General features: G+C 33.6%; 1 protein-coding gene across 1 annotated transcript; it reads left to right on the top strand.

The window, feature by feature from the left end:
- The first annotated feature begins 8,192 nt into the window (after positions 1 to 8,192).
- LOC132308000 (endoglucanase 11-like) lies at positions 8,193 to 12,150 on the top strand. Its single transcript, XM_059805936.1, has 5 exons — positions 8,193 to 8,523; positions 8,622 to 8,834; positions 8,906 to 9,106; positions 9,220 to 9,474; positions 11,333 to 12,150. The coding sequence occupies exons 1-5, from the start codon at positions 8,284 to 8,286 to the stop codon at positions 11,996 to 11,998; spliced, it is 1,575 nt and encodes a 524-aa protein (XP_059661919.1). The 5' UTR covers positions 8,193 to 8,283; the 3' UTR covers positions 11,999 to 12,150.
- Positions 12,151 to 12,799: the final 649 nt, after the last annotated feature.

Below are 12,799 nucleotides of genomic sequence, written 5' to 3'. Positions count from 1 at the left end.
AATGGCTATGATGTTTTTACTATTGTTATTAACATATACATTACTCATTTCAAGTAAAGCATATATTATTCATGTTATATACTAATGCTACATATTAAATACTAAAAACTGCTCATTTAAAATAAAGCATATGTTATTCATGTTATATAATATGGTACATATTAAATACTAATAAAAGTTATATTTTTAATATATAATTATATTATATTAAATATACGTTACTAATAGCTAGGATGGTAACTGATACGGTTTGCCTAAAAATGTCCATTTTAACTAATGAATATTTAAAATTGATTAATTTCTCAAAGTTATACCGGTCTCTTTGGAAGATAAAGTAAATCTGTATAACGCTGCCCCATTTAAGTTTTTTTATTATTATTTTTTATCCTATGGGCAAATTTGATATTTTTTTCTTCTGTACTCCATTGTAGCCCAAATTAGGTTCAATAGGATATTCCAGAGTCGAACATCCCATTTTCAGGATCAAAAAGATGATCCCTGCCAAATGGGTTGGGCTCAAAAGTTGGACTTATTGCCAAAATGGATTAAGCATTTAAGCACCTTTGTAGGCTTGTAGCTCTATTTAATTCAAAAGTTTGAGAATAGTTTTTTTAATTCTTTAATAATTAAATATCAAAAAAGGTACAAAAACCTGTTCGCTTAATTGTTTGTGAAAACTTAATTAAAAAAAATATAAATATATATTGTAAAATATTTATTTTTTATAGTTCTCTTATAATAATTTTTTATTTTCCAAAGTATTGAGAATTATTGTTAGAAAACTAAACAAGCAAGTTCTAAATTTCTCGCATTTGAGACCAATATTTTTATTATTTCAATGTACAAGGCCATATGTGAGTTAAACCTTAAAACAACTCGTAGCAACTCTATATGTGTGTGTGTGGACACCCAAAATGGGCATTTGGTCTAGATAACTTGTTGTGCGAAATCACCTACTTTTGTCCTAACAAAAAACAACTGTACTAAACAAAGTGACTCAATAAAGCAGCACTCGAATATTTGTAACCGGATAACCATTCCCAACTCTAATTAAGCTATAGATCAATCTAGGAGGTCACATTCGTGCCAATCCAAGAATGACGCCTCACGTCGACAATAGCCTTTATCATAAGATCATTTCAACCTTTCATGTGGCGCACATCCAATCGATGGCCCAAGAATCTCAAACAATATAAATAGAGATCAAGGTCCTGTTCCAATACATTTGCTTTTCATACATATATCTGGCCTTGTGCCATATAGATTCAGCTTTACATTACTGTATAACTTAGCTCCTCACTTCAATAAATCTACATGCTTTCCTAGTAGCTTATAAACCAAGTTTACATTGTTTTGTCTTTACTTGTTGTCATTGTGTAGTTTATAGTTTTTTACTTTACATTTCAAGGGTATAACACGTAATCAATGATTCAACTGCCTCTTCAGATAGTAATCAGATCCTTCTGCAAAATACCATCCAAGAACTTCTAATTGATGTTCATTGTTCTTCCCCAAGTTAATAAAAAGAAGGTTACATCTTTCTTAAAAATTACATTGTTGTTCACTAGTGATTCTGGTATCCCTTTATTATGACCAAAGTGATGCAAATCTAAGAAAGGGTCATTCCTGCTCGCCTCAATCACGAACATCGTATTCAATACGGTTGCGCACACACTCGCTACCATGAAGACGACCACACCAACAAGAATATTTGCTGGACTTTCCCTGGCCACAAATAGATCCTCGCATGCCCCCCAGATTCTGAGAAAGTACTAGTGTATCCCTATATGACACTTGGATTCAAACAATATGAAAGGTTTTTAATTAATTATAAAGTCATGGGTATACCAGCTACACAATTTGCAAGCCTAATTAGAATTGAATGAATATAGTCATGGTGAAAAAAAATTACATAAAAAGGCTTTATGTATCTGAATTCTGATTTGTCTACTCAAGAGTCGAGACTGTAACAGGGGTCATGGGTGCTCATAGTAGCTGCACTAATTAGTTGAATGGCTAACCACAATGAGTGGTGGTGGTGGTGCATCGATTGGGAGTATGATCCGTTATATCGGCAATTGATATTGCGACTGCGAATTATGATTGGGAGTAAAAACAAGATTGAATTAATGGCCTCAAACCACACCTTATTGAAGTGATAAGCTGTTGGGGTCTACCCTTCTGTTTTGTATCATGCAATTCTTGAGGAACAGATTTATGACCCATAATTACGAGACAAGTATGGAGTGCATTCATGAAGTTAGAGTTTCATCGTTCATACACTTTTCAATTAAATGCAGATGGTATACCTACCATCAATAATACATTTTTTTTGTTCGAAAGGTTACCATCAATAATACATTTGGTATACCAATATGTATTAATTCCTCAAACATTACTATTTCCTCGTGTAAGCCAACCAGTAAACTAGCTTCAAGCCTTCAACATTTTGAAGAACATTTCCTTTTCCATTAATTCTGCAGATTTGATTAACTATATGTGATATATATTTAGGAAATCAAAAGATTTGTACTAAAATCAGTGTTTTGGCTTATTGATAATAAACCAAGGTACTTAACAAAAAATAATAATAAATCAGGTAAGTAGTAGAGGGGATGTGAGTGTTCAAATCGGTCCCCTTATTGTAGTTTTATTTGAGAAGAGTTTCATCAAGTGTTTGGTGGTAATGAGAGGGTATTATAAGAAAAGAAAAATATATGCTGGTATTATTATATTTTGAAGTGTTCAATAACATTATATTTTGAATAATTAAGAGGGAAAAGAAAAGATAATATTAACCTCTCGTTATGTTAAAAAATATAAATATATGTATAATTATATATATATATATATATATATATATATATATATATTATCTCGAATATGTGCAATCATCTTCAAACAACGCATATATTTTAAATATTTTAAATTCAAAGTTTTTAGCTCGCCCCTTGTGACCCTTTAACCATTAGACCAACCGTTAATTCTCCCTATAAAAAGTCTATTACGAGTATCAACTTAGACTCCAAGTTAGAAAAATGTTTGAAGTAAATGTGAATGGGTATTACCTAATATCATGTTGGATTTGGTAAAAATTCCCATGAATGCCAATATTAATTCCATCCACATTATTTTGGTACACCAGCTTTGCTCCAACACTGTAGGAACTAGGAAGTGGTCTTTTCATTTTTGGTGGGTGATTTTGAAATGCCTGAGAAATTAAATACGGATGGGATTATTAGTCGTGGAAATCTTTTCTCGAGTGCTCGGACGTCCATTTCCTCCAATGTTAGGACAGTCAACAATTCAATGCATGGTTCATACATTTTAGGTAGCGTTTGAGAGGGCTTCATAATACCGAAAGTCCTTTTAGTACGAAGGTCTTTCCATGAATTATTAGAGAGGAGGACCTTAAAACAATTTTTACTTCATCCTAATCAGACTCTCAAAGAGTCATTCACGTTAGTACTATTACAAGTTAAACACGTTTAATTTTGGAATTCTGATAAATTAATGGACATCACGGTTTTAAAATACGTTATGTCATAGAATGGTGTTGAATCAACATAGAGCACTTCCTCCTCCACACCTAGACGATGTGGGATTGTGCACATATAATTCCGCCAGTGTGGTAGTCTCCTAGTACCATATGCACATACACACACTTGCCCACAAGATCACCACAAATTATGTATAAAGAACTCACCAAATATTACTGACTTGAAATAAGAATTCAACTATGTATAGATATTAGTGGAAATATCTCTAAATTACAGGCGGTATATGACATTATTTTTTGCTGAATGGTATAATCGATTTGAAATAATTGTAAAGTAATGACCAAGATCAAATCACCGACTACTGAAAAGACGAAAAAAAACAGTGTTTTTTCAATTTATTTGAGTAGGGATTCAAAGTTGATTCAAATTTCTTTCTCTTCTTCCTTTTATTTATTTATTTATTTTTTTAATGCAACCCAAAATGAACAAAACCAAACAGTTGTAGCTCAGAATATACCCAAGAAGAATTTTATATTGGCAGAATCCCTAGACCTAACTACATATCTAGAATTTGGTCCCATAAATATATACGTATGCTTCCCAGAACTTATAGGTTGATACTAACCATTAAATTCACCGAAAACATAGCTGGACTGAATATAAATGTTGATAGTATCATCGATTAACTAACTAAATTCTAGTCCAGCATAGACAGTGATAGTGGACTCAATATCAATATGTTATATGTGTACTCTTCTAGCTAAGTGTGTACTCTTATAAGTTAGGTTAAGGCATTGTTGTTGGTTCACACGATTTAGTGAAAATGTCGGCCGGGGAACAAGGCAGGTCCACCGCGAGTCGGTGCTTCTTTTGGAGGGCCACCCACCGCAAAAGGAGGAGTCAAAACTAGCAACAATAAGCACCACCTTTTACATGCCCACTCAGATAAGTCTCACAAATAGTACAAGATGGCGCCAAATTGCTCCAACTATACAAAGATTTCAAATTGATTTATGATAACGAAGCAACCAATAAAATTATTTTAGACAAAAAGCTAACCAGTGTGATCAGAATCTACATTAAGCATACATACATACCATGATTTGTCGTATTAATCGGATCATAACCCTTTTTCAAATGTCTGGTATTAGTATATGTTTTCATGGACGGATCGATTCGATCAGCCAATTTATACCAATATTTACTTGAATCCATTATAATGCGACCATCAACGATACCATGACTGCGAATCATCACACACACACATATATATTGATAGGTAAGATACACTCATATACACACTTTACTAGCCTCGTCAGTCACCCTCCTCTTTATATATATATATTTTACAGTAATAGACAAGGTACACTAATACACACACTTTGCTAGTCTCACCGAGTCACCCTCCTCTTTAATCAGAAAAAGGGAAATATCATTCGAGTCAATTCTTTTCATGGCGTGGATGTAAATGTTAGTGTCGTCAATATTCATATTCATATCCAAAACAAAATAAGATTCTATGTACATGATGCATATCCAACCTATATTATTAAATTAACATAATAACAAAGTAAATATACTTGTTTTAAATCGAAATTTAGTTAAACCCTGATATGTATCATACTCATATTCATATCAGACTTTGAATACAAGAAGTAAACCTAATTTAGGTTAAAGAGATTTTGCCACATTAAAATTTTGTTCCGTAGTACGTGCACAAGCAAATTCAATGCTTTTTTCAAGAAAGAATCGAGCCCAAACCATTATTTCAAAATGGTTAATATGAATTCTAGAGTGAATTTTGAACCGAACACATTTCATTTTACACCCTAAAAAAGGGTACTTACATTATGAACTTTCGATCTAAATAGTTAGATAGAAAAAATTCACCGAATTAGCTTATAACTAAAGAGGTTGTGAGCTCACGTTAGATTGTATAGGCAAAAGAAATTATAAAGAGGTTACACTTCGGTCAATGCAAAATTCATACCTTTTTGAATTTTGTTATTTATAAATTAACGGTGTATGCCTCTAATTATTGAAGAGATAATTTTGTAAATTTAAAAGGAGACAGAGGATTAATTGCTAAATCCTTGATCATTTGGAGTCGGAGAAGACATTTGCATTGGAGCAGAAGGTGAATTTTAATTATGACGCAAAAATAAATAAATTTTTACTACTGTTTTTAGATGCACAAACGCTTACTTTTTAAATTCGTAGCATCATCATTTGGCTTGCCATATATTTATATAATAATGCCCTCACTTTTGACTCACTCGAGGTGATTATTACGATATAATACTGTAATGGTCCACGTACGAAATCTAGATTCATTTGGTTTGTAAACAAGAATAATCATGAGCCAGTTATTTGCTTATCGAAATGGGACCGTTATATTTTTACTAATAAAAATATCTTCATTAAAAAATTTGATGAAATTTTCAATAAAGAAATTAACTAGTGAAGTTCAGCTATTGGAGAATTACACACTTTACAAAATTCTCCTTACATTGCACTTGATTTTTATATAGAAAAGAAATGTCATACCACAAAAGTTTTCAAAAGTTATGATTGGAAGAACCAAATTCTCATCTAAAAAAGATTAATAGAAAAAAAAAATTATATATATATATATCTTTTGCTATACTTTTGATGGTTATGACATAATTATAAATTAGGGTAAATTGCATTAATTTTTATTGAGATATCATCAATATTTGTTGTTGATCGTTAATAAAGGGGAGGTATGTGTTATTTACATACAAATCTCATGTGAGGTAAGTGTAATTTGGCAAACTCGAGAAGTCAGGTATGTTGATGAAATCTTAGAGAAGGGCAGTGTAATGTAAAATATGCATTTATTGTATGTCTTTTTATTTTTTTATCCTTGTAACTAACTTTCACAGTGTACTTGGGGATACTCCAACTCTTAATAATTACTTTCCAGATTGAAAGTTGAAAAAAAACCACTTGGCCACAAACATTGGTATTAAGGGTGACAATGAGACAGATTTGGAGCGGATTTGCCTAAATCCGTATCCGCCTGTTTAATTATAATCAAATCCATACTCACGCTGTACTTGCGACAGGTTTAAAGTTCACAATTCATACGCATCATTAAGAGATGAGTCTTTATATGAACACAATAATGTGCAAACATCTATAACACATATATACATACATTGATTTTTCAAAAGCAGGCAATTATGTTGGTACAAATCAAAATGAAAAAGAAACCATTAGTTTGGGAAGAAAAGAGAGGTAGTAATTTTTTGTTCTGAGATTATTAATTGGGTCAATTAACACAATAATTATTCATTACTAATATTTGTTCTCTTGATATTATTATTTAATATATCTGGAAGTTTCATTAGAACAAAGCTTCTCAATTTTAATTTTTTTAAAAAAAATCATTGATCAAATTAGACGAAGAAATGACATGATTAGTCTCCTCAAATCTTATCATTGGATTGCAATTGTCCTAATCAGCTGCCTAATTGTTGAAGAGAAGTGCTCAAACACATGATACCTGGTATATATGCACAGAGACATCCGTTTGAAATTTAATTCTCTATCAAGTCAGACAATGTAGTGTCCACTTCACACATTTTACGTTGCATCCGTGAAAGCAAGCCAAATTATGATTATAATGAATGAAAAGACTTTGATGATGTCTGATAATTTGTTTTTATATCTAACAATACCAGTGCATAGAAAACTAATTAAATTGGAATATGACATAGTAGATGTCAACTAATTATATGTTCACGAGCGATTAGTTATGGCTTATTTAATTTGGACCTTAATTAATGAATGAATAAACATGAACATCCCACTTGGTCAATTGTTTTTTTCTATTCAGTACTCATGACGTGGTGAGTCAATGTGGTTTCTTGAATTGATACATGGATTTGGATATCATAACCTCTTTAATCTGAACTTTAGTTGGTGCATCATGACTATCTTGGAGACATCATTTACAAATATATATATATATATATATATATAATAAATAAAAAAATCTGTATCTTGCCAACAAAGTAACCAGCCATGCATTAATTAAGATAAATACTTTCCTAAGTATAGATCAAAAAATTCAAAATCATTAGAAAATCAAATGTATTTTATGTTTTGAGAGAAAATTTATTTCGAAAAACTAAACCAAATAGTGTTATAAACATCACATTATATATATTTTTTACTCTTTAATTTTATTTATTTATTTTTTTATTGACGATGATGGTCTCTAGTCTATTTGCACTTCATAATCAGTCCTACATGCAATAATTGAAAATTTTCTTGTAATAATCCCGAAAATTCCTTAATTGAGATATAGGCACACTGAAGCGGTTTAGAACCAAGTAATTAATTACCAATTCTCATATCCTTTAATTCTTTAATCCTAACATTTTTTTACTGTACACTCATTACACCATTGCATTAAGAAAAGTTAAAAAGTTTTCCTCTCTCTCATTCCATTCAACTAACTTCCAATTCAGATTCCTGAAATCACTGAGCAAAGGCCATGCCATTTTCCAAATTTAGAAATGCTGAAGTAATAATCATTAATGAGACCAAAAAGAATAAAATAATAATAACCGTTGCAGAAAAATAAAGCGGAGAGAACAAGTTTTTTTTCCCTCTTGTCACGCGAGTGGCACATGCAATCGACTAATAGTAGAGACTAGAGAGACAAGTTTCATAGAGTGCCTACTGAGAGCTCTCTCTCCCTCTTTTCTTATACCCTTCTCTCCTAAAAATCTCTTTTAGGAGGGAAGGAGTAATGGAGATGAAAAAAAGCCCACATTATGGCACTCTAACAAAAACACTCAGATTAGCACTACAATGGTGTCTTCTTCTCCTCATTTTCACAATCTCCGCCTTGGCTCAAACTCCGAATTACGCCGACGCTCTCTCAAAGAGCCTCCTCTACTTCGAAGCTCAGAGGTCCGGCCGTTTACCCTACAACCAACGGATCACTTGGCGCGACCATTCCGGCCTCACCGACGGCCTCGAACAAGGAGTGAGTAAAAATGGCGAATTCAGTTCACGAGATTTTTGTCATTTTTCATATTTTTTTTTTTTAAAATCAAGAAATGATATGATTTGAATTCTGTTCAGGTGGACTTAGTCGGAGGTTACTACGACGCCGGAGATCACGTGAAGTTTGGGTTGCCAATGGCGTTCACCGTCACAATGTTGTCGTGGAGCGTGATTGAGTACGGCCAACAAATCGCCGGCGCCGGGGAGTTGGAGCACGCACTGGAGGCAATCAAGTGGGGCACTGATTATTTCATCAAAGCCCACACTAGCCCAAATGTGTTGTGGGCAGAGGTACTAATTAAATCATATATATTGAATGTGTTCAGTAAATAATTAATTCAATTGATTAATGTCGCGTACAGGTAGGTGATGGAGACACCGATCACTACTGCTGGCAGAGGCCGGAGGACATGACCACGTCGAGGCAGGCGTACAGGGTGGACGAGAACAATCCCGGGTCGGATCTCGCCGGAGAAACTGCCGCCGCCATGGCCGCGGCGTCGATTGTGTTCAAGAAATCAAACCCGCATTACTCCCACCTGTTGTTGCACCATGCCCAACAGGTGACATATTTAGTACTAATTATGTGGGACAATTAGTACTAAAAATATATATGTGTGTGGTGATTGATTGGTATATGACGATGATGATGATGATGTTGTTTTTTTGGTTGTAGTTATTTGAGTTTGGGGACAAGTACAGAGGAAAATATGATGCGAGCGTGGGAGTGGTGAAGAGCTACTATGCGTCAGTGAGTGGGTACATGGATGAGTTGTTGTGGGGTGCTTTGTGGCTATACAAGGCCACCGACAATATAGAGTATTTCAAATACGTAATTAGCAAGGCACATTGTTTTGGTGGCATTGGTTGGGCAATTACCGAGTTCAGCTGGGACGTTAAGTATGCTGGTGTTCAAATCATTGCTGCAAAGGTAAAGTTGCCTCCTTCCCCCCACCCTCTCTCTCCTCTCTCTTTCTCTCTCTAGTCTTTGGTACTACTACTGTCGGAAAACTCATCTCTTCTTCGAATTTTTGTTCTCTTTCTCTCTCTAAACCTGTCAAATCTGTTTTGAATTTTTTCTTCGCTTTTTCCTTGATTTTCAAAGATGAAATAATAATAATACTATTTAGCTGGGCTACTTTTAACAACACTTTCACTTTATAAAGTGAATTTATGTATAGATGAAGTAAGACCTAATTAAGGTATATATATATATATATATATATGTATGTAACTGTAAGGTTAAAATAAATAAAGTTTATCGCGGGGCACAAAACCATGTGGGGCTGATGCTCTAGGGTGGCATGACTTTTGAATGGTGCTAGACTTTAAAAGTGGTGCCTAATGTCACATAGGTTCGTGTAGGTGTGTGTGGGGATATAAACACAAGTTTTAAGCTCAAGCAATAACCGACAAGCTGATACAATGACTCTCATCATTAACACGTGTGTGAGAGTTCATAATCATCAGATTTGTAGTTGGAAATTCAAAAATTTATGATCATGTAATTTTGGCTCATTATAAATTACCACGCCACCAAATATGTTAATAATCATTCAATTTGTAGTTGAAAATTCAAAAACTTTTGACCATGTAATTTTAGTTCTTTATAAGTTACCACGCAATCAAATATATTAATTTTAATTAAAATTTTTATTTTTGGACAATATGTCGAATCACATTGGTGGAAGTAGGGTTCGATATTTTGCGGTCTGTATGTCCCAGTAGATTGAACCAATTGTGTGGACAGAGATGGAGTATTAGATGAGAGTCGAGACACAAGCTACTTTGTTGGACAAGTTTCACATGGACACATCTCTTGTCTTTATGCCAGTCTCTTCGTGTTTTAAGCCTATACATTTCCAACAAGTGAGCTAGCTGTAACCTTTTTATATATAGCTTAGCCACAAGTCATTCAAATCTACGTTAAAAATAAAAAATAAAAATAAAATAAAATTCATATCTACTACAATATGATTTCACGTTTGTAGATGCCAGATAGTGATTTGTAGCCTTAAATGGACTGACTGTGTTGCCCACATGCCACATGCAAAATTCAGATCTACCCTTTACGCTGATTTTTAACTTTTGGGCCTACCAATGAGAGGAGACAATTTTGGACCTTTCATAAATCATCTCTGGCAGCCCATGATGTGTATCAAAATCATGGACTCAGTTGAGCGGACTAAAATTCTCTTCAATTAAACAGTAGTCATGTTTCGTTTAGTTAGTGAAGTACGTTACAAAAATATTGTGAACATGCAAAATTCAGATCTACCCTTTATGTTGATTTTTAACTTTTGGGCCTACCAATGAGAGGAGACAATTTTGGACCTTTCTTAAATCATCTCTGGCAGCCCATGATGTGTATCAAAATCATGGACTCAGTTGAGCAGACTAAAATTCTCTTCAATTAAACAGTAGTCATGTTTCGTTTAGTTAGTGAAGTACGTTACAAAAATGTTGTGAAGATATCACAACATTTTTGTAACGTACTTCACTAACTAAACGAAACATGACTACTGGTCCGTCTACACGTTTATATGGTCCTATTAACGTAAAAATCAAAGAATAATCTAACAAATTTTTAGCATCCGACTCTATAAGCGCTTAAAAATCGGGTTAAGTTTGGGTTGGCCTTCCAAATTGCACAGTTGATGGTTGGATGAGCCAAATTATTTCTAATTTTCGGTCAATTCTCAAGGTTGATTAATTGTTATATTTTCCCATTGCAGCGCGCACACTTATTTGTGTATATGTAAAATGTTTTTGAATAAAACTATTTGCAGTTGCTTATGGAAGAGAAGCGCAAAGAGCATAGACACGTACTAGAGAAGTATCAATCAAAAGCTGAATACTACATATGCTCATGCCTCAACAAGAACAATGGCAGCAACAACGTCGACCGAACCCCGGGCGGGCTCTTACATGTGAGACAGTGGAACAACATGCAATACGTATCATCAGCTGCATTCCTTCTCTCAGTGTACTCAGACTACCTCCGACACTCAAACCAGAAGCTCAACTGCCACAGAGGCCCAGTGGGCCCGGATGAGCTACTCAGATTTGCCAAAGCCCAAGTTGATTATATACTGGGCTCCAACCCAATGAACTTGAGCTATCTAGTGGGCTATGGGCCCAACTACCCCAAAAGGGTGCACCATCGGGGTGCATCAATTGTGTCATACAGAGAGAACAAAGGGTTCATAGGGTGCACCCAGGGGTACGACAATTGGTACAGCAGACTCGAGCCCAACCCGAACGTTGTAGTCGGGGCATTGGTTGGTGGACCCGACTGTCAAGATAATTTCAGCGACGAAAGAGGGAACTATATGCAGACCGAGGCCTGCACGTATAATACGGCGCCGTTGGTTGGAGTTTTTGCCAAGTTGAATCAACTGGAGGACCAATTGTTCCAACAAAATCAAAATTCACCTTTGATTGCTTCTTACTAGGTAGATATCTTGTTTATTATATATATAAATGAAATATACAATGTTTATACTTCATAAGAGCTATTGCTGGTGGCTGAATGATATAGTATTGTACTCCTATTTGTATGTTTAATTATGTTACAAATGATAGTGATTACTTTAATTTTTCTTAATTAATATAGTAAGAATGGTGTAAACTTTTTCTTTCACTTACAGGATACTTACATTGTCATTTAAAGAACACTGGAGTCCAATAAGGCGCATTTTTCTCTCCCAATACTTCCACTATCATTGAAAGAATGAACACTAGAGTCCAATAAGAGGCATTTCTCTCCCAATATAAATTATAATTATAAACATTTTCTAAGCTTCAAATTTTGATATTATAAATGTTTTCGAATTGGGTTCTAATCATCTTAATAACATAAAAGGGGAGACCATCTATTTGTTTTTTTTTGTTTTTGTAGAAAAAAATCCTATACCATACATATATACTTCCCACGGAGCAAAATTCACAATTATAATTATATATGCTTTCTAAAATCATCTTAATCTATGTGTATGTCTATCTCAATATCTATCTATATAATATTATAAAGAGTACAAAGAGTTTCTATCTAATTTTGAGATTTTTTAAAAAGAGTTTTTAGAAGAAATTTTCTATGAAACTCTATCACATATTTATTTTTTTAAAAGAGTTTATATTAGGAGGAAATATTGAAAAAAAAATTAATTAGAGAAAGAAATATATAATTTATTTTAATAAATACATAACAACAATTCTATTTCAAAATATACCAATAAAATCTTAAACTAAGAATT

The sequence above is a fragment of the Cornus florida genome, unplaced genomic scaffold (genome assembly GCF_030987335.1).
Source record: "Cornus florida cultivar Cherokee Brave unplaced genomic scaffold, ASM3098733v1 CherokeeBrave_3.0.0_Hap2_Chr05, whole genome shotgun sequence".
NCBI lineage: Eukaryota > Viridiplantae > Streptophyta > Magnoliopsida > Cornales > Cornaceae > Cornus > Cornus florida.
This window is presented reverse-complemented; position numbering and strand designations above follow the sequence as displayed.

Bases quoted from the DNA above. Each gene is read 5' to 3' on its own strand.
- LOC132308000 (XM_059805936.1), top strand. From the start codon at position 8,284: ATGGAGATGAAAAAAAGCCCACATTATGGCACTCTAACAAAAACACTC. The intron at 8,835-8,905 runs GTACTAATTAAA...TGTCGCGTACAG, and splicing joins CAAATGTGTTGTGGGCAGAG to GTAGGTGATGGAGACACCGA. The intron at 9,107-9,219 runs GTGACATATTTA...TTTTGGTTGTAG, and splicing joins TGTTGCACCATGCCCAACAG to TTATTTGAGTTTGGGGACAA.